The sequence below is a fragment of the Gorilla gorilla genome, chromosome 4, assembly GCF_029281585.2.
Source record: "Gorilla gorilla gorilla isolate KB3781 chromosome 4, NHGRI_mGorGor1-v2.1_pri, whole genome shotgun sequence".
Classification (NCBI taxonomy): domain Eukaryota; kingdom Metazoa; phylum Chordata; class Mammalia; order Primates; family Hominidae; genus Gorilla; species Gorilla gorilla.
Genome location: NC_073228.2, coordinates 144,540,849 through 144,558,585, shown reverse-complemented (window position 1 = coordinate 144,558,585; position 17,737 = coordinate 144,540,849). Strand labels below are relative to the sequence as shown.

General features: G+C 44.9%; 2 protein-coding genes across 10 annotated transcripts; both read right to left on the bottom strand.

The window, feature by feature from the left end:
* Positions 1-2,540: 2,540 nt before the first annotated feature.
* ZMAT2 (zinc finger matrin-type 2) lies at positions 2,541-9,104 on the bottom strand. The gene is made up of 6 exons (XM_004042656.5): positions 8,723-9,104; positions 8,289-8,382; positions 7,071-7,194; positions 5,224-5,297; positions 4,632-4,777; positions 2,541-3,590 (listed from the first exon to the last, which is right to left on the bottom strand). Exons 1-6 carry the CDS (start codon positions 8,738-8,740, stop codon positions 3,447-3,449), a joined length of 600 nt encoding a protein of 199 aa, XP_004042704.1. The 5' UTR covers positions 8,741-9,104; the 3' UTR covers positions 2,541-3,446.
* Positions 8,288-17,718, bottom strand: LOC101146509 (histidine--tRNA ligase, mitochondrial). Of its 9 annotated transcripts, XR_008680318.2 has the most exons (15): positions 17,355-17,462; positions 15,705-15,722; positions 15,548-15,622; positions 15,159-15,278; positions 14,933-15,028; positions 13,565-13,690; positions 13,353-13,460; positions 12,997-13,095; positions 12,584-12,677; positions 12,126-12,253; positions 11,790-12,032; positions 11,511-11,627; positions 11,118-11,264; positions 10,364-10,703; positions 8,288-8,382 (listed from the first exon to the last, which is right to left on the bottom strand). XR_008680318.2 is itself a non-coding variant. In XM_055389208.2 (14 exons), the coding sequence occupies exons 1-14, from the start codon at positions 17,460-17,462 to the stop codon at positions 10,644-10,646; spliced, it is 1,539 nt and encodes a 512-aa protein (XP_055245183.1). In that variant the 3' UTR covers positions 9,890-10,643. The 9 variants fall into 9 exon arrangements, 8 of the variants coding, with proteins under 8 accessions (XP_055245183.1, XP_004042692.1, XP_055245181.1 ...); XM_055389208.2 differs by lacking the exon at positions 8,288-8,382 and having other exon boundaries at positions 9,890-10,703; XM_004042644.3 differs by lacking the exons at positions 8,288-8,382; positions 15,705-15,722 and having other exon boundaries at positions 9,890-10,703; positions 17,355-17,718.
* Between the last annotated feature and the right edge of the window lie 19 nt (positions 17,719-17,737).

Genomic DNA, 17,737 nt, shown 5'->3' with positions numbered 1-17,737 from the left:
TGAAGCCACAGGATCATCTTTAATAATAAGGATCATCTTTTGTTCCCCAGGTACTCTGAAGGGCAATTCCACCAGAATGTACATTCCATGACATCTGGGACTTTGATGCATTGCCCCAGAAGATAATACCAGTACTTACAGCATGTTCACCTAAGCACTGGTCAAGTGGATATTACTCAACCAGAATGCAAACATTTCTATTGGTTTTAGAAAGACCTGAAAGAGGCTGGGCACAGTGGCTCACGCCTGTAATCCCAGCAGTTTGGGAGGCTGAGGTGGGCGGATCATGAGGTCAGGAGATCAAGACCATCCTGGCTAACATGTGAAACCCCCTCTCTACTAAAAATACAATAAAAAAAAAAAAATAGCCGGGCGTGGTGGCGGGCGCCTGTAATCCCAGCTACTCGGGAGGCTGAGGCAGAATGGCATGAACCAGGAAGGTGGAGCTTGCAGTGAGCCGAGATAGCGCCACTGCACTTCAGCCTGGGCAACAGAGCGACTGTCTCAAAAAAGACCTGAAAGCAGCTTCTCTTTTGAGATTTCTGAGTTATCTGGGATTGCTGTGGGCTCTTGAATTTCCATTCCATTTACTTTTCCAAGACGCCACCCTGAGCACCTCCAGACACTCCATGACTTAGGTCCCTTTGAGACTCAAACCACTTAACCAGTCCCAAGAGTTTAAAGATTCTTAAATTCAGAATTGCTTTTTAGATGCGACCAGAGGTAAGATCCCACCGTACCAAAAAGGGAAAGACATTCTTTGAAGCTAAATTGAACTAGATGGTTTCCTGAAGAATGAGGCCAGGGGTGGTGGCTCATGCCTGTAATCCTAGCACTTGGGGAGGCCGAGGCGGGCTATCACTTGAGGTCAGGAGTTCAAGACCAGCTGGCCAACACGGTGAAACGCCATCTCTTCTAAAAATACAAAAAAAGTAGCTGGGGATAGTGGCGGCCACCTGTAATCCCAGCTATTCAGGACGCTGAGGCAGGAGAATCACTTGAACCTGGGAGGTGGAGGTTGCAGTGAGCTGAGATCTTGCCACCATACTCTAACCTGAGTGACAGTGACACTCAAAAAAAAAAAAAAAAAAAACTGAACCATGGAAGGAACTCACAAGCCTCCAGCCTGCCTTGAAAGGGGTAACAAAATACCTAGTCAACAAGAAGACTGTCACCCAAGGGACCTGAAGTGCACGTAATCCTGCCAAGGAAAGCACGCACCAATCTGCCCCCAGTTGCCCAATACTTACTGTATCTAAAACTGAGCCAGGCCTTCAGCCCATAGGTGAAGATACATTCAGTGTTCCCAGTGGCAAGATTCAGCATCAGAAATTAATTAGACAAAGGGCATGTCTTACAGTAAGGGAATTTTGTACAAAAGTCCAAAGGGAGGTGTATGGTGCTTTGTGGTTCAGATAATACAGAAAGGTGAGGAGCTTGATGGGGCAGAGAATGAAAACCAGCGATATGGTGGCAGCCTTGTTAACCCAAACAGATCCATTTACAGGTCCATTTTTTCAGGGTATAGAACCAGCAAGTCACAGGTTTCATCGGCTTGAAGTTAATGTGACTGTAGTTCTTCGTGTATGTATGGCTATTTTTTTCCTCTGCATCCCCTTGACTTGGCATAGTACTTGATCCAGTGGATATCAAAGTTTTGTGAGTTTCTGTTTTGAGTTTACCAGTCTGTGCCATCTAATTCTCAAATCAGACCAAGGTAGGGAAGACAGCTAGCTTCTTCTTAGTGGTTTTCAATGTGGGTAGGGAGGGATTTTGCCTTTCTCAGGGGCATAGACATTTTTAGTTGTCACAATTGTGGAAGAGGGTGCTACTGGCATCTAGCAGGTAGAGGCCAGGGATGAAGTTAATCCTAAATCAAAATCAAAATAATAAACATCCTACAATGCCAGCATTGGTTTCTACAACAAATGATAATCTGGCCCAAAATCTCAACAGTGCCAAAATTAAGTAATCCTGTGTCTAGCAGACAGTAAGAAAAACACTAAGGGCCGGGTGCAGTGGCTCACGCCTGTAATCCCAGCACTTTGGGAGGCTGAGGCAGGTGGATCACCTGAGGTCAGGAGTTTGAGACCAGCCTAGCCAACATGGTGAAACCCCATCTCTACTAAAAATACAATATTAGCCACTTGAAGCCAGGAGGCGGAGGTTGCAGTGAGCCAAGATTACGCCACTGCACTCCAGACTGGGAGATAGAGCAAGACTGTCTCAAAAAAAAGAAAAAAAAAAAGAAAAAAGAAAAACATTATGTTCAATCCTGAGCTCTGCTGTTCCAAAAACAAGATCAAAGGCGTCTGAAATGATAGGAATTGTTCAAAGGCGTCTGAAATGATAGGAATTGTTTTGGTTCAGACTTCTCTGGACATAGATCCCTTATCAGAAGAAAACATAACTCATGCTAAAAAAAACCTAGGCAAAAATAAGATTTAAAATGGAAGAATAAAATACTCTATATGGAAATCCTCAGCATGAGAAGGAAAAACAAATATTCACAGGCAAGATTATGGAATGTTCTCACCAAATGTAAAACAGGCCCAGTCAATGCCATTTATTATACATGTCGAACAGCTTCTAAGACCGAAGGGCTCCCATAATGTTTTGGGGATTTTTTGTTTTGTTTTTCATTTTCTTTTTTGCATCAAACAGGTTCTTCCAAAAGCCTGCTCACAAGGAAGACAAAAACACAAATCTTCAGGAAAATGAAACAAGAGAAGCTGAAACAATCTACACCTGAATGTTAAAAAACTCATCAGACACAAACCACACCAAACACTCATCCCATTTAATTTCCTGTTACATGCTCTGAGGAAGCCAAGAACATCAGGCCCCAGAGCAGCAATGCTCTAGGATTCCAGCTCGGACCCCCTCTATATGAGATTCATGCACACACATCCACACACCATAGAACCAGGCAGAAATACACATGCATGCACAGGTGGCTAGAGAACCATAGGGCGGGATGGGAAAAAGGGCTGATCAAGGATATGCAATCAACTGGAAACTGGGACCTAGAGAATGCTTCTGTTGCAGGATGAACATGAGTTAAAATTAAAACAAAGGCAGAACACAGGATAAAGGTGGGATGTTCAGACAAGAGGTTGGATAGATGAAGAGATAAAGATGCAGGGGGAGTTTTGGGAAAGCAGCCTCAGAAGGGGAGGTTTTTCTTCATTGGGAACTCAGGTGGGCAGGGGTCCTGTGACTCCAGTGATATACTGAGGCAGAAGCAATATGCCACAGCATTACCTCTGCAATCTGTGCCCTCTCCCAAAGTAGAGGGAAACCATGAGCCCCCCACCCTCTATCCCTCCCCATTGACACTCTTAAGAACTTTCCCATTACCCAAAAAGAAATGACCCCCCACTACACACACACACACGCAAAGTTAGGTCCAGCATAGGCCAAAGTCAGGCCAAGCATAGAAAGCCTCAGTAACTCTTCTTGGTGGAACCAAAGCCAGAGAAGCCCATCACAGCTGCCATCTCATCGTCCTCCTCAAATGTCAAGTCCTCCTCAGCCCTCCTTTTCTTCTCCTTCTGTTTCTCTTTCTTGTATGCTTTGGCCTTTTCCTCCTGGAGGGAAAAATCACTCAGAATCAGTTTAGACTCCTCAGCCAAATGTTGTTTGTAACAACAACTAACATTCTGGGGCACGCAGTACATGCCAGAAATTGCTCTGAGTACTTCATGTATATTAATATTAAGATCTCTAATATGGGGATACTGAGGCACAAAGAGGTTATATAACTTGCCCAAGATTCACAGCCAGTAAGTGGAAGAAACAGAATTTTGACCCAGTCAGCCTGATTTCATGGGTCTCTTTAGGACTAGGTACATTTAGTTAATTCCTCTTGTAGTTAAAAAAAAAAAAATTATGGGGGAGGCTATGCATGTTGTGGGGGACAGTGGGTATATGGGAAATCTTTATAACTCCCTCTCAATTTTGTTGCAAACCTAAACTCCTCTAAAAAAAGTTTTGTCTTTTAAAAAATTAAATCAAAGAATACAGATGAGACAGTCCTCAACTTAAGATGTTGACAAGATTTTTCAATTTTACAATGGTGAAAAACTGACATGCATTTGAAACTGTACTTCAAGTATCCATACAACCATTGTTTTTCACATTCAGTACAGTATTCAATAAATTAATGAGATGAATACTTTATTATAGAATAGGCTTTGTGTTAGATAATTTGGGTCAATTGTAGGCTAATGTGTTCTGAGCACATTAAGGTAGGCTAGGCTAAACTACAGTAGGTTAGGTGTATTATGCATTTTTGACTTATGATATTTTTAACTTGATGATAGGTTTATCAGTAGGTAACCCCATCAGAAGTTGAGAAATATCTGTATCACCAAAAAAAAAAAATTAAAAAAAAAATTACAAAAAAAAAATAAGGCCCAGAGAGTCTAGGAGGAAAAAGTAGTTTCGGAGCCATTTCCTTCAGATCACGAGAATCCTAAACAAAGGCAACAAATGTTTCCGCTAATATACAGAACTCAGGAGATACAACTCTGGGGGTGGGAGTAGGAGTGGGATGAGGACAGGGTCTCCCATGATTCATAACATAAAACTCAAATCTGGGGGAGAGGGGAAGGATAGGAGACCCTTACCTCTTCTCTGAGCTCCTTCATCCTTTCCTCAAAATCATAATCCTTCTGCTTCTCTTCCATCTTCTTCTTGTTGACCTCAAAACGTTTCTTCACCTGATCCAGGGTGGAACGTTCCACACGCATAGACATGCCCAGGTTTCTCTGATCTGGATGGGGTCAACAGTAAAGAAGGCAAGTTCATTACAACATCCTCAGCCCCTCAAAAATTATTTTCCTGACTTCTCTGACATCTCATATGACATCTCATAAAACACACAGCAAAAATAATTATGGCTAAAAGAAACTCCCTTGGCCAGCTGGGTCCAGGAGCAGCACATGGTTTGGGTGCTGTTGAAAGCCTCATGGCCTCCAGAATGAGGCCTCTTACCTCATGGCCTCCAGAAATATTACATAATGAAGTAAAAGATGGCCTGTGCTGAAACAACTGGAGAGTTCTAATAGGGGCATCAAAAAAGAGCCCAGTAGAAACTACCCTTCTTACTCCAGCCATCTTTTGATGAGTAAAAAGAAGAAAAAAAAAGCTACCCTTCCATTCCACCCCACCTCCAAAACCCAATTCCAGCCCTAGTCACAAGCTACCTCCAAGCCTTACGTTTCTTTCCATTAATGTGATCCAGAAAGTTGATGGAGTCCTTCACCACACAGTCACAGACATTGCAGTAATATCTAACAGGAAGAAACAGCACCTGAGTCAAATATGGTTTTAAGGATCTTATCATTTTCAACCAAGAAACTCAAATTTTTAGGTAAACTTCTTTTTAGAAGTGTTAAGCCTTCATTTCTATAAAGCCTTAGCTTTCGAGAGAGTATAGCAGTCATCTTCCAAGACAGCCCCAGGATAAGCCCCACCCTCCTGGTATTCCTACTCTGTGTAGTCTCTTCCCAATGTGTACCAGAGTTGGTCTGTTTGGCCAATAGAATATGTCAAAAGTAGTATCTTCCAAAATTAGGTTATTTTAAAAACCATGCCTTTTGTCTTTGTTTGGGTTACTTGCTCTGGGGAAGCCAGTTGCTTTATTGTGAGCAGTCTTATAGAGAGGTCTATGGGGTGGCCGGGCATGGTGGCTCACGCCTGTAATCCCAGCACTTTGGGAGGCCGAGGCGGGCGGATCACCTGAGGTCGGGAGTTCGAGACTAGCCTGACCAACACGGAGAAACCCTGTCTCTACTAAAAATACAAAAAATCAGGTGGTGCATGCCTGTAATCCCAGCTACTTGGGAGGCTGAGGCAGGAGAATCGCTTGAACCCAGGAGGCGAGGCTGTGGTGAGCCGAGATCATACCATTGCACTCCATCCTGGGCAAGAAGAGTGAAACTCTGTCTCAGAAAAAAAAAAAGAAAAAAGAAAGGTCTATGGGGCAAAGAACTTAGGCTTCCAAACCACAGACATGTGAGAGAGCTTGGAAGCAGATCCTCCAGCCCCACTTAAGATTCATATGAATGCAGACCTACCTTGCCAGCTCCTTGATTGCAGCTTCATGAAGACCCTGAGCCAGAACCACCTAGGTAAGCCACTCCCAGATTTCTTACCCAAAGAAACTGTGAGTGGTGTAGTTTATGCTGCTAAGCTTTAGGTTAATTTGTTAATTTACATAACAATAGATAACTAATACAGACAGGAATGGACAACAGTGGGTTTACTAAGCAGCTCAGAGAAGTGTCACTCATTGCTATCTGTGTTGCTCTCCTGCCAGAAAACCTAACTGGACAGAGAAGCAGTGGGGGGCAAAAGGGTGACAAGCTCTTGTGGGACCCTTCTTCCTATAGGTTATAGTCTTGGAAGAAGGTGTACAATCAGGCATCCATAACAACTACATACAGCCTTTGCAGCTAGTCAGGAACCTCAAACCCCTCTTCTTCACCATTAACAACTCCTAGGCTCTATTCTAGCTCCACCTAATTTCTCTCCTAGAAATCTCCTCAGTAGTCCTTTCCTTCATTTCTTCCTCTGACAGATCAAATAATCCCTTTTAAAATATTAATAGTAAATCAGAATTGATAACAAGTACAATGGCAATAAAAAATTTAAAAACTATATTGAGTAGTAGCTGTAGTGCTCATAGTATGATTTTTGTTTGTTTGTTTTGGTTTTTTTAATTGAGACAGGGTCTCACTGTGTTACCCAGGCTGGTCTTGAATTCCTGGGCTCAAGCAATCCTCCTGCCTTGGCCTCCCAAAGTGCTGGGAATACAGGCGTGAGCTACCGTGCCCAGCCAATGCTAATAACATGAAGAAACCCACTGAGTGACCACTCCTAGAGACACTATCATGTCAACTTGAGACCTTGGGAGACACAGAAAAACAAATATAAAGATAGAATTACAGGCAAGAAGGATGTAATCCTGGGGCCAAGGACCTTCCTCAACACTTCCTAAAACCAAAATAGGTGGCTTATTAGATGCATTCTTGGCTGCAGAGGAAAAATGATAAGCAACTCACCCTCCCATCTCAGATTGAGGGGTTGTCTTGGTAATGACAATTGTCTTCCCAAGCTTGGATTCCAAGTCCACCTTGTAGTCCCTATGCCGTAAAAGCTCTCGCTTGACAGGCTGCACTGGTTTTCCTGAAACATAATGGGGAAGGAAGTCCCTTCAATATTATAGTTCCTCAACCAGAAAGAAAAAAAAATGCATGAAATCCAAAATTCAGGTCTACTCATTTCAAAATCATTCCTGAAAGGACACAACAGACACTTAAAGTAGCAGCTGGGGAGAATCTCAACACAGGAAAAAATCATAAGCAATCCTCAACTCTCTACAGCTTTTCTCCACTTTAAAGCCAGCAAATCTAAAAACAGTATGTTTTATATTCATTGATTAACTGAATTGTGGGGGAGAATTTCTGAAGAATTACTAGAAGCAACTTTTTCAAAACAGGAGCAAGGACATTCAAGAATGCTTTCAGGCAGATACCCTAGGCATAACGGAAAGGAACCTTCTGAGAGCTGGGCAAATTTATAAAAGGGGACCAACATCTAGGAAATGCCTGTTACATGTCAAGCACTATTTATTTTACATGTTACATAAAAATTGAAAGAGTTAGTGAGTGCAAGGTGGCCTGGAGGTAAAGGGAAAGAAGAATGTACACGTTTGAAACAGATGACAAAATAAAACATTTCTTTATGCAATCTCTTCAACAGGAGAGAAGCACCAACTCCCTGATGTACAAGGCACAGAGAAACAGCACTACTAAGCTCTAGCTGAAACAATCACAGATCCTGCAAAGTTCCCCGGCTTTTCTCAGACTATATGGGAGGGTCTTGATTGGGCCAGGAACGTTCTCTCCCTTAAGAAATTTCAAGGGAAAGAGGGGGGTCACTGATAGCGGTAATGCACAGCAGCAAAATACTCTACTTAACTTCTCTGTCACTGCTAAGGATGCCGTTATCTTCTCTGTACTTCAGGAAAGCATTAAACGAGCCAAGCAAAGGGTGGGCAAGGAAGCAGAGTGAAACAGACCTGAAGAGCATCTCAAAACTACTTACTTCATCCCACCTCCTCGCTCTCATTTTGTAAATGCAGAAACCTAGGCCCAGGGAACCAGCACTCTGCCAGAGCTTACACCGCGTGGGAAGGCAGCGCACTTCAACTCCCACCCGCTCTCCATCATCGCATCGCCTCTGTGATACCCTTAGCCCTTGATGTAGTTAGCACCCACCATCTTTCTTTTCTCTCTCTTCCGTGAGCCTCTTCTCGGCGAGTTTCTCATATTCATCTTTGTCCCACTTTCGGCGAAAGTCCAAGTTTTTTGTCTGTGGGGGGGAAAAAGCGTCAAGATCCGTCGCCGTGTCTGGACACCTAGAGAAGCAGGGAACCGCGCCCTCGCGGTCCAGGCGTCTACAGGACGTTTTGAAAGCGAAGCCTCTTTGGACTGTACGAGAAGGCTGAGGTAGCCTCAAGACCCCAACCCGAGAAACCTCCGCGATTCTACTGACCCTCTGCCAAGGCCTATTACTGGGGAGTTCTTGAACCTGAACCCTGGGATCTCGAGGAGATATCGGGAAGCCAGTCGGGTGCAGGAGCTTGTCTCTATTCAGGTCTGAAAAACCATTCCCCACCCCGCAAAACCTCCTCCTCAGACACAACACCTACCCCGCTGCCCGACGCCATCTTCACAGCGAAGTGAATGGCGAGCTGAAAAACGCCGTAAAAAGCGGCTTGGAGCCGTAAGGCAAGATAGCCCTCCAATAAGCTTGGAGTCTTGTGTTCTAAACGAGCTAAGGACTGGAGGGTTTCTAAAACAGGCTTGTTGGCCCCGCCTCTGCTCCAAGGAGACAGCGCAGGCGCAAGAGGAGTATGAAGCAACACGGAAGTAAGGGCGCCTGCAATTGTTTTTTGCCTTGGATTTCAAAACAAGCATTAAAGGGTCAAGATTTAGTTCAGCTATTTTACAAACAAGGAAACTGAGGTTCGCAAAACAGTGGTCTCTGATCTAGTCTAGCAACTTTGCGTCCACTGCCAAGAATTTCTAAACCTTTTTTAAGGCCGAAGCGCCATTAGGGGGTCTAGATGCCTCTCATTCACCTGCATGCACTAGGGATATGACCCTAAACTACACTGAAACGTTTGCAACAGAGGCACCCTTCCCGACGCACATATAAAAAGCATGTTTTGCACTTGGGCTCTTTTCCTTGAAGCAATGCTACCACCCTTTGGTTCACTCATTTTTCCATCATCTGGGGAACTTTACAGTAGAACATAATCCAACATAATTGGATTTGGAAAGGCCAGTCATCAACAACACTCTAGAGTGAAGCACTGTGGCATACCGGCTCACTATATGTTGATTTTTAGCAACAAAATTACCTCTTGGCCCGGCGCAGTGGCTCATGCCTGTAATCCCAGCACTGTGGGAGGCTGAGGTGGGTGGATTATGAGGTCAGGAGTTTGAGACCAGCCTGGCCAAGATGGTGAAACCCTGTCTCTATTAAAAATACAAAAATTAGCTGGCTACTCCGGAGGCTGAAGCAGGAGAATCTCTTGAACCCGAGAGGCAGAGGTTGCAGTGAGCCGAGATCACGCCACTGCACTCTAGCCTGGGTGACAGAGCAAGACTCCGTCTAAAAACAAACGAACAAAAAAACTACCTCTTGAGGAGAGGGGGAAAGAGGGAGAAACTGTGGCTGCTCATCACTGAATACAGAAGCATCATCCCAGGGAGGTTACTTCTACCTCAGAATTCTCCAGTGTACACTCAAGCATTTTCTATGGTCTATGCAAACCAAGCCCTTGATAACAATAACAAATTACCCAAACTACTACACTTAATATTTTATTTAACGTGTTATCCAACCACTTCTAAAACAGCCTCCATGGCACGGCATGGAATAGAGCAGTGATTCTGGCACAGGAAATGGTCTCCAAAACCTCAAAATATCAGATCTCTACCTTGTCAAGTCATCTATTAAGTTCAATGTTCAAGATTATCAAGCATACAGCCCCACTCTTCTACTGTTAGCAATGGATGGGCTAGAGAGATGTCAAATCAACATGGGTACTGCCATGCCCTTAGGATAGCATCTGTCCTCAAAGCTGAAAGCAGCCATTGCCCCTCTTTGCTGTCTTCCAAAAACTCCCCAGACAGGCCAATGGCTGATTGTGGACAAATTCACCAGAATCTGGTTCCGTAGCTACAGTAGAAGGCTAAGTATCTGGTTTCTGATCTCAATGGTTCAGAATCCTCAGCCTGAGGTGACTCTCCCAGAGCCTTGCTCACAGCAACAATCTCAGTACCTCTTGACAACATTCCGTGGCACTTCAAATTTGCCTCTGCAGCTAGAGCATGTCTCTTTCACATACCAGCCATCTGCACCCATGCAGAATAGCTGCTCACACTAGCCCAGGAGTCCTCAGGGTCTTCTACAGTTCTGCACCCAGGAAGAATGGAGGAGGCAGAAGGTACTTGTCACCCTTCCTGGCTAGTTGTTGTGAAGTCCATCACTCAATTCCAGAGGAATTCAGTTCTAGAGGAAACCTTTTCTACAAAGAGCAGCAGATGGGAATCAGGCAAGGATCAAGACTCAGACAGTCGCTTCTGAATTTCAGCCACAAAATTTTCCCGTTTAATGGCCACCTGAAACATAAGAGAATCCTCATGTGATAAACTAGAAAGTGATACTAACTCCTTAGCCACTGTTTTTCCAGATTTGTTTTACTCTGCATCTGCTCCCATTACTTTTACAACCAGAAGGGAGTAGTGTGGGTTGACCTGAAGAATGTATACCCTCAAGATGAAAGGGATTCAAACACCTGATCTACGTCTATTATGTTGATTAGTCTCAAAATACCCATTCGGATTTCATTTGTCTTTCTTCTGGCCACCCAGTCAATACTCACAGGCAGCAATGGTCATCTGGAATGGGTGTTTGTTCATCTCTACCACTATTAACCATGAAGATAATTTCTCAGCCAGAAGATGCATATTTCTTACAGAATCTGGGAAAGGCAGAAACACTTCGTCCCTTCTATTTCTGCCGCCGCCACTCACCTCCTCTCTGCTGGCCACTGAACGGATCTTGATGACCCCTTCTTTCAGTTCTTGCTCACCAATAATGACCACCAGTGGAATGCCCGTGCTCTCACAATAGTGCAGCTGGGTTAATAGTTTGGGGTTGTTCTTGTATAGCATCTCTGCCTGAAAAGGATCAAGACAGAGTAAGGGACTTCGAAGTGAACACAGCAACAAACCTCAGGAACATGGATATCCAAGAAAGCCAGAGATAAGTGGCTAGTCCTCCTACCCTAAAAAGCCAATCTAGTAGCCAGTAGTAGCTAGCAGACTAAAAAGGTTTTGAGTTCCACCCTAGACATAAGGTAGATATAGCCCTGGGTCCTAAATTCCACACATACCCAGATGGCTCAGGTATCAGCTCCACCATACCTTGATTCCAGAATCCCAAAGCTCTGCAATAAGCTTCAACCGTTCTTGGAGAAAGTTCTTCTGTGGTGTGGCCACAAACACTTGAGTCTCTGTAGTCCGCACCTTCTCACCTTTGGTCTAATAAGAGAGAAGAAAGTAAAACTAATAAAAACCTCCTTTCCACCAGCAATTCCAAAAATCAAGACAAAAAGAATCATCAGAAAACCACTCCAACTACACCTCCAGAAACAGGAGGGTTTTTAGGCCTCCAGCCCCACCTCACACCTATCTAGGACCTACCTTCATCCTCTGCTCCACAATGTAGAAGATTCGCTCAACCCCAATGCTGAGTCCCACACATGGCACCTTGTGGCCCTTGGGGTCAAACATGCCCACCAGCCCATCATAGCGCCCACCAGCAGCCACACTGCCCACATTCAGGGGCTCCTCCCCAGCCTGAGTTGGGGTCTGCAGCAGCATTGCTTCATAGATCACTCCTGTATAGTAGTCTAGGCCCCGAGCCAGGCTGAGGTCAAAGGAGATCTGTGGGGACAAGATTACAGTCAGTCCCAAACTAGACTCGGGACCCTGAGAGCCCTAGAGCTCAGCAGGAGGTCCATTTGCAATTCAGCTTACCTTATCAGCAATTCCAAATAAAGTCAGGTATTCAAATAGCAGCTTTAGGTCTCCCAGGCCCTCCAGGGCCTGCTTGTTCTGGGATAGTCTGGGATCCTGAAACATTTGCTCTACTAGGGATACCCCACCTGGAGAGAAATAAAGTCTCTGCTGTTCACTCACATGTGTTTCATTCAAAATTATCCCTGATGTGCTCTAGCTAGTCTTCCTCATTTTCTTTAAAAAAAAAAAAAAAAAAAAAAAAAATCCCAGTCTCACATGACAAGACCCTCCTCCTTTGCCTCTAGCTTTGCCATCTGAAGACACAAAGTCGTTACAATAAGTAAAACAGAAATTAAATTCAGGACAGGCCCTGGAGCTTAGCATATCTACAGAAAAGAGTTGTTTCAGAGGTAGAATTTGAGCACATGTCACCTTCAGCCTGGTTCTATCACAGCTCTGAAAACCCTGGTTCTTACCATGACACTGGACATAGTCCCCAATTCGATCAGCCACCTCAGGAGCCAGGCCTTTCTTCACCACCATCTCATGTCTCACATCTTTCCAAGCCATCTGCATAAACACCCAAACATTAGCCCAGCCCCAAGATCTTTCTTTCTTAAACTGAAAAAGGACAACTCAACTTCCATTCAGTATATACATCACAAGTAGCTAACTGTATACTCAGCAAAGTCAGAGACAGCTTAAGAAATCCAGTCACAATCCCCACTGTATAGCATGACTCAGATCTTCCTTCAGAGTATGCCTCCTTACCTTCCACCCCAAAATAGCCCACTTCCAGCCACAATCTCCTTATTTTTCACTAGTGGTATGGATTTGAGGGCAGGGCAGAAGCTAGATAGGGTCTACTGAAGTATGTCTTCTTTGTTACCTTGTCTAGTTTATCTATGGAGGAGCAGATGGCACGGAACTTGCTTTCAGGAACACCACAGACAGCAAACATCCCATCCACAATCCGCCGGTCATTTACCTGAGAACTCAATGTTAGTGACCCAAGTGCTTGTCAATGCCCTTCCACTCAAAACAATGGCAGTACCTACTTTCCTGACATACAAAAAGGATGGAAATTTCACAGGAAGAGTACAGACATATAGGAAATACAACAGCTTTACTAGGAAAGTCCTAGAGTTGCAGGCTTAAGGGTTGGAGTCACCCAAGTTTGGGACTTGCATAAACAGTATTAGGCCAAATCCAGACTTCTCCCACAGTTCTCAGCCCTGGCCTCACCTTAATGAGAAAGTCTCCCAACTGCAATCCACTTAGGATTTCACACATGATCTTCAAACACTCTGCATCAGGGATCATAGGGTCAAACTGACCAGCAATGTCAAAATCCTACAGCAAAGAAAAAGATGGGAAAAAACATCCATTATCCAGCCAGTTTCAAGGTTGTGGCCCCTAGAACTATCAAACTGTGCTGCTCCCATCAGGTCACTTACACACTGGCAGAACTCCCTATAACGGCCTTGGACTATGGTTGGGCTCTCTCGCCGCCACACCTTTCCAACATGATAACGTTTCATCTTCTTCACCTTATTCATGGCCAGATAACGAGCAAAGGGAACCTCACATAAATGGGTTAAGGAAGAGGGATACTGCATCCAAAGATTAGGCCCAGTATACAGACATTAGGGAGGACTGGGCCTATATCAACTGGATCTCATCCACTAGGGTAAGAACAAGGACCTTCCCTTTTTTCCACTATCCCCAAGGCCTATCAGTGCTTGGAATTCAATATATATTGAATAGTGTCAAATGAAGGAATCTCACCTAGCAAAACTAAAAGTTCAGCAGAAAGCAAGGGAAGTAGAGATAGAAGTGACCCAAGAACTAACTTCAGGTCTGGGCCATTTCTGCCCATTCAGATCAATTCCGAACCATCTCAAAATAGTCAAGCTTCAGAACTTGGATTTGCCTAACAACTTCTAAGCTACTGGTTCTGAAAGTGCAGGAAAAGGACTACATGCATCTTAATTACCCACGATGCTTGTTTAAAATGCAGATTGTAGGCCAGATGCAGTGGCTCACACCCATAACCCCAGCACTTTAGGAGGCCAAGATGTGAGGATCACTCGAAACGATGAGTTTACGACCAGCCTGGGCAACAAAGACACCCATCTCCACAAAAATTTTTTTTTTTTTGAGGCAGAGTTTTGCTCTTGTCACCCAGGCTGGAGTGCAATGGCGCAATCTCAGCTCACTGCAACCTCTGCCTCCTGGGTTCAAGTGATTCTCCTGCCTCAGCCTCCCTAGTAGCTGGGATTACAGGTGCCTGCCACCACGGCCAGCTAACTTTTTAGGTCAAAAGAGTTCTGTGGGGACAAGGTGACAGTCAGTCCCAAACTAGACTCAGAACCTGAGAGCCCCAGAGCTCAGCAGGAGCTGAGTAGAGATGGGGTTTCACTATATTGGCCAGGGTGGTCTTGAACTCCTGACCTCAGGTGATCCACCTGCCTCAGCCTCCCAAAGGGCGGGGATTACAGGCGTGAGCCACGTGCCTGGCCAAAAAGAACAATTTTTTAATACAAATTATTGAGCCCCATTCCAGCTACAGAATTAGCTAAGAATTTCTGGGACTGCAGCCAATGTCTGTGCTTCTGCAAGCTCCCCCAAAGGATTATGATACACACTAGAGTTAAATGACAGGGCTCCAGGCCAGGCTCCCGTAGCAGAACTGCCTTCTGGGAGAAACTAGAAGTATAGGCAATGGACCTCTAAGATCCCAAAGTCACGTTCTCCACTTTTGTCAGAGAAAGCCCTCTGGATTTGGAAAGAGACAGGTCAGGCTCCAGTACTCAAAAGGATACAGTAAGGTCATAGCGGAGGGACAACAGCTCTCCACCTTGATCCTTCAGATCATACATGAGCCCAGAGTCCTCTCCATACTTCTCAGTCAGCGTTTCCTATAGAGGTCAAACAGAATGAGCCACAGTTGAAAGCATGACTCCAAAACACAGATGAGAAGCCCTTTGGGACACTGAACGCCAGTGAAGAAGTGAGTGAGGTTGCACATACTCTTTCTTCTCCCCTTACCTTCAGCTCAAATGCTGGGGTGTCCATCCCCTTTGCTCCATGACGTTTAAAGCAGCTGATAACCAAATCAAGAATTTTCTCCCTCACAACCATATGCTGAGGACTAAGATCCCTGGTACCCTGGAAACCAAAAGCAGCCATAGTGAAAACAAAAACAAAAAATAAGTCCATTTCAGACAAGGAGTTAAACTACACTTATTATGTAATCTCAGGTCTGGAGCTGAAATCTACTGAGTTCAAATGACTCTGAGCCCCACCTAGTATCTCAAGAATAGTATATATTTTTAAAATTTACTGTAAAGGACATTAAAAGGGGTCAGAGAGACATGCAAGGCAGAGGTCAGTCCTCCAAGGCACTCTAATGGGATAGGGTAGGCAAAAAGTATTACCTTTGGGGTCTTGATAATAAAATTTGGTTTCTCTTGATGTGCTTTCAGTTGGGATGTTAACACTGCCTCTGCAACCTGGCAGAAGAATGAATGTGAAATGTGGCTCCTCTGGACACTGGCCAGACCTGTGGCATCTCTGACCCTGTTGACCACCAACCTGCAAAGACTCTTCACCCTGAGCAACAGGAAGCCAAAGCACCATTTCATCTATCCCAAGCTCAGTCCCACCCCAAAGAATCCATGTTGTATTTACAATTACACGTGTAATATATATGAGGTCAGGTCTTCACCACACAAGCTTCCTCACTGTATATGGATTTTTTTTTTTTTTTTTTTGAGACAGAGTCTCGGTCTGTTGCCCAGGCTGGAGTACAGTGGCACAATCTCGGCTCACTGCAACCTCTGCCTCCTGGTTCAAGCAATTCTCCTGCCTTAGCCTCCCGAGTAGCTGGGACTACAGGCGCGCCACCACCACGCCCAGCTAATTTTTGTATTTTTAGTAGAGATGGGGTTTCACCATGTTGGCCAGGCTGGTCTTGAACTCCTGACCTCGTGATCCAACTGCCTCAGCCTCCCAAAGTGCTGGGATTACAGACATGAGCCACCGAGCTCAGCCGCATTTTTAATATTCTCAAATACTTTAAGAATCTGAGAATAATGAAGGCACTGAACAACCCACCACTACCAACACCAACCATTCAGGGGTAGGGATTATGGTGATCTTGCTCCTGCAACCTCCGCCTCCCGGGTTCAAGTGATTCTCCTGTCTCAGCCTCCCGAGTAGCTGGGATTACAGGCACATGCCACCACGCCCGGCTAATTTTTGTACTTTTAGTAGATACGGGGTTTCGCCATATAGGTCAGGCTGGTCTCAAACGCCTGACCTCAGGTGATCCACCCCCCTTGGCCTCCCAAAGTGATGGGATTACAGGCATGAGCCACTGTGCCCGGACAAAAAAATAATAATTTTTAATAAGGTAGCACTGGTTATCAGGTTTAGAGAGAGGAAAACTGTAACTTGAAGACAAGGGAACCAGCTCAAGGACACAGAACAAGCCTGTGGAATGATAAGATATGGATTTCTTGAATGAACTAAAAAACTCAGACTGGTAAGATGCTGTGATTGAATATCAATAAAAGATCTGTGCCCTATTGTTCACGATAGCACAAAGCATCTGCTAAGAGAGCATTAGAATCTTTCCGAAGTAAGGCAAAACTTAATCAGTGACATTACCAGCACGCTGTATGCCCTTCCAAAAATAGAGGATGTGGTAGTTCCATACTATGGCGATTATCTGCCCTAAGAGAAGTCCAAGTTCAAGTCCACAATCCCTTATCTGCAATTCCAAAATCCAAAACTCTCTGACATCTGAAAATGTTTTTCTGAGATTCATTTTGAGGTAAATTCTAAGATGAACTCAGTCTACTTCTGATCTTTAGTCATCTCATTTACTAGGAATATTCATACATTTCGCTTAAAAATGTTACTGTTTGAGTCCAAGAGTTTCAGGAAAAAGTGTGGATATGAATTAAAATACTCCCTTACTACATATCCATGTATAAGTCATTCATTTAATCTTGCAGCCTCCGTTTCCTCAACTGCAGAATGGAAATAAAAACTCCAACCTCTCAAGATTGCTCCAAGGATTAAATGACCAGGCATCCAAATCGCTTAGTTCAGTGTCAGTACATAGTGGGCACTCGATAAAAACCGACTGTAACACTACCGGAATACAGGCCGCGAGGCTATGCTTTCAGATCTGGAGACCCTGCTGGGACAGACCAGAGATAATTATGTCTCGCTCACCTGGCTTTGGCAACGGACCGCCCCGGTGCACGAAGCGCAGGGCGGTCGCAGGAGCTGGCTGAGCAGCGAAGCCCAGGCCCTCCTGGGAAGAAGTCCGAGCAGGGGCATCGCGCGGCAGGACGCCGGCTTTCCGGGACAGGAACAAAAGGCCCGGGAAGGAGGCGGGTCAGACACCAGGAAGGGTGGAGGGCACTGCAAAGGCGGAACCCGCGCACCAGGGAAAACTCTGGCGTTTGCGCACCTCACTAGTCACGAAGGCTGAGGTGGGATCCTCCCAAGTTCCCTTAGTAGCCAGCTTCGGCACTTCCGGGAGGAGCCGGAAATAATTTTTGTGCTCGGCGGAGGCTCTCTAGGCGTGCGACCCAGGGACTCGATAGCCGGAA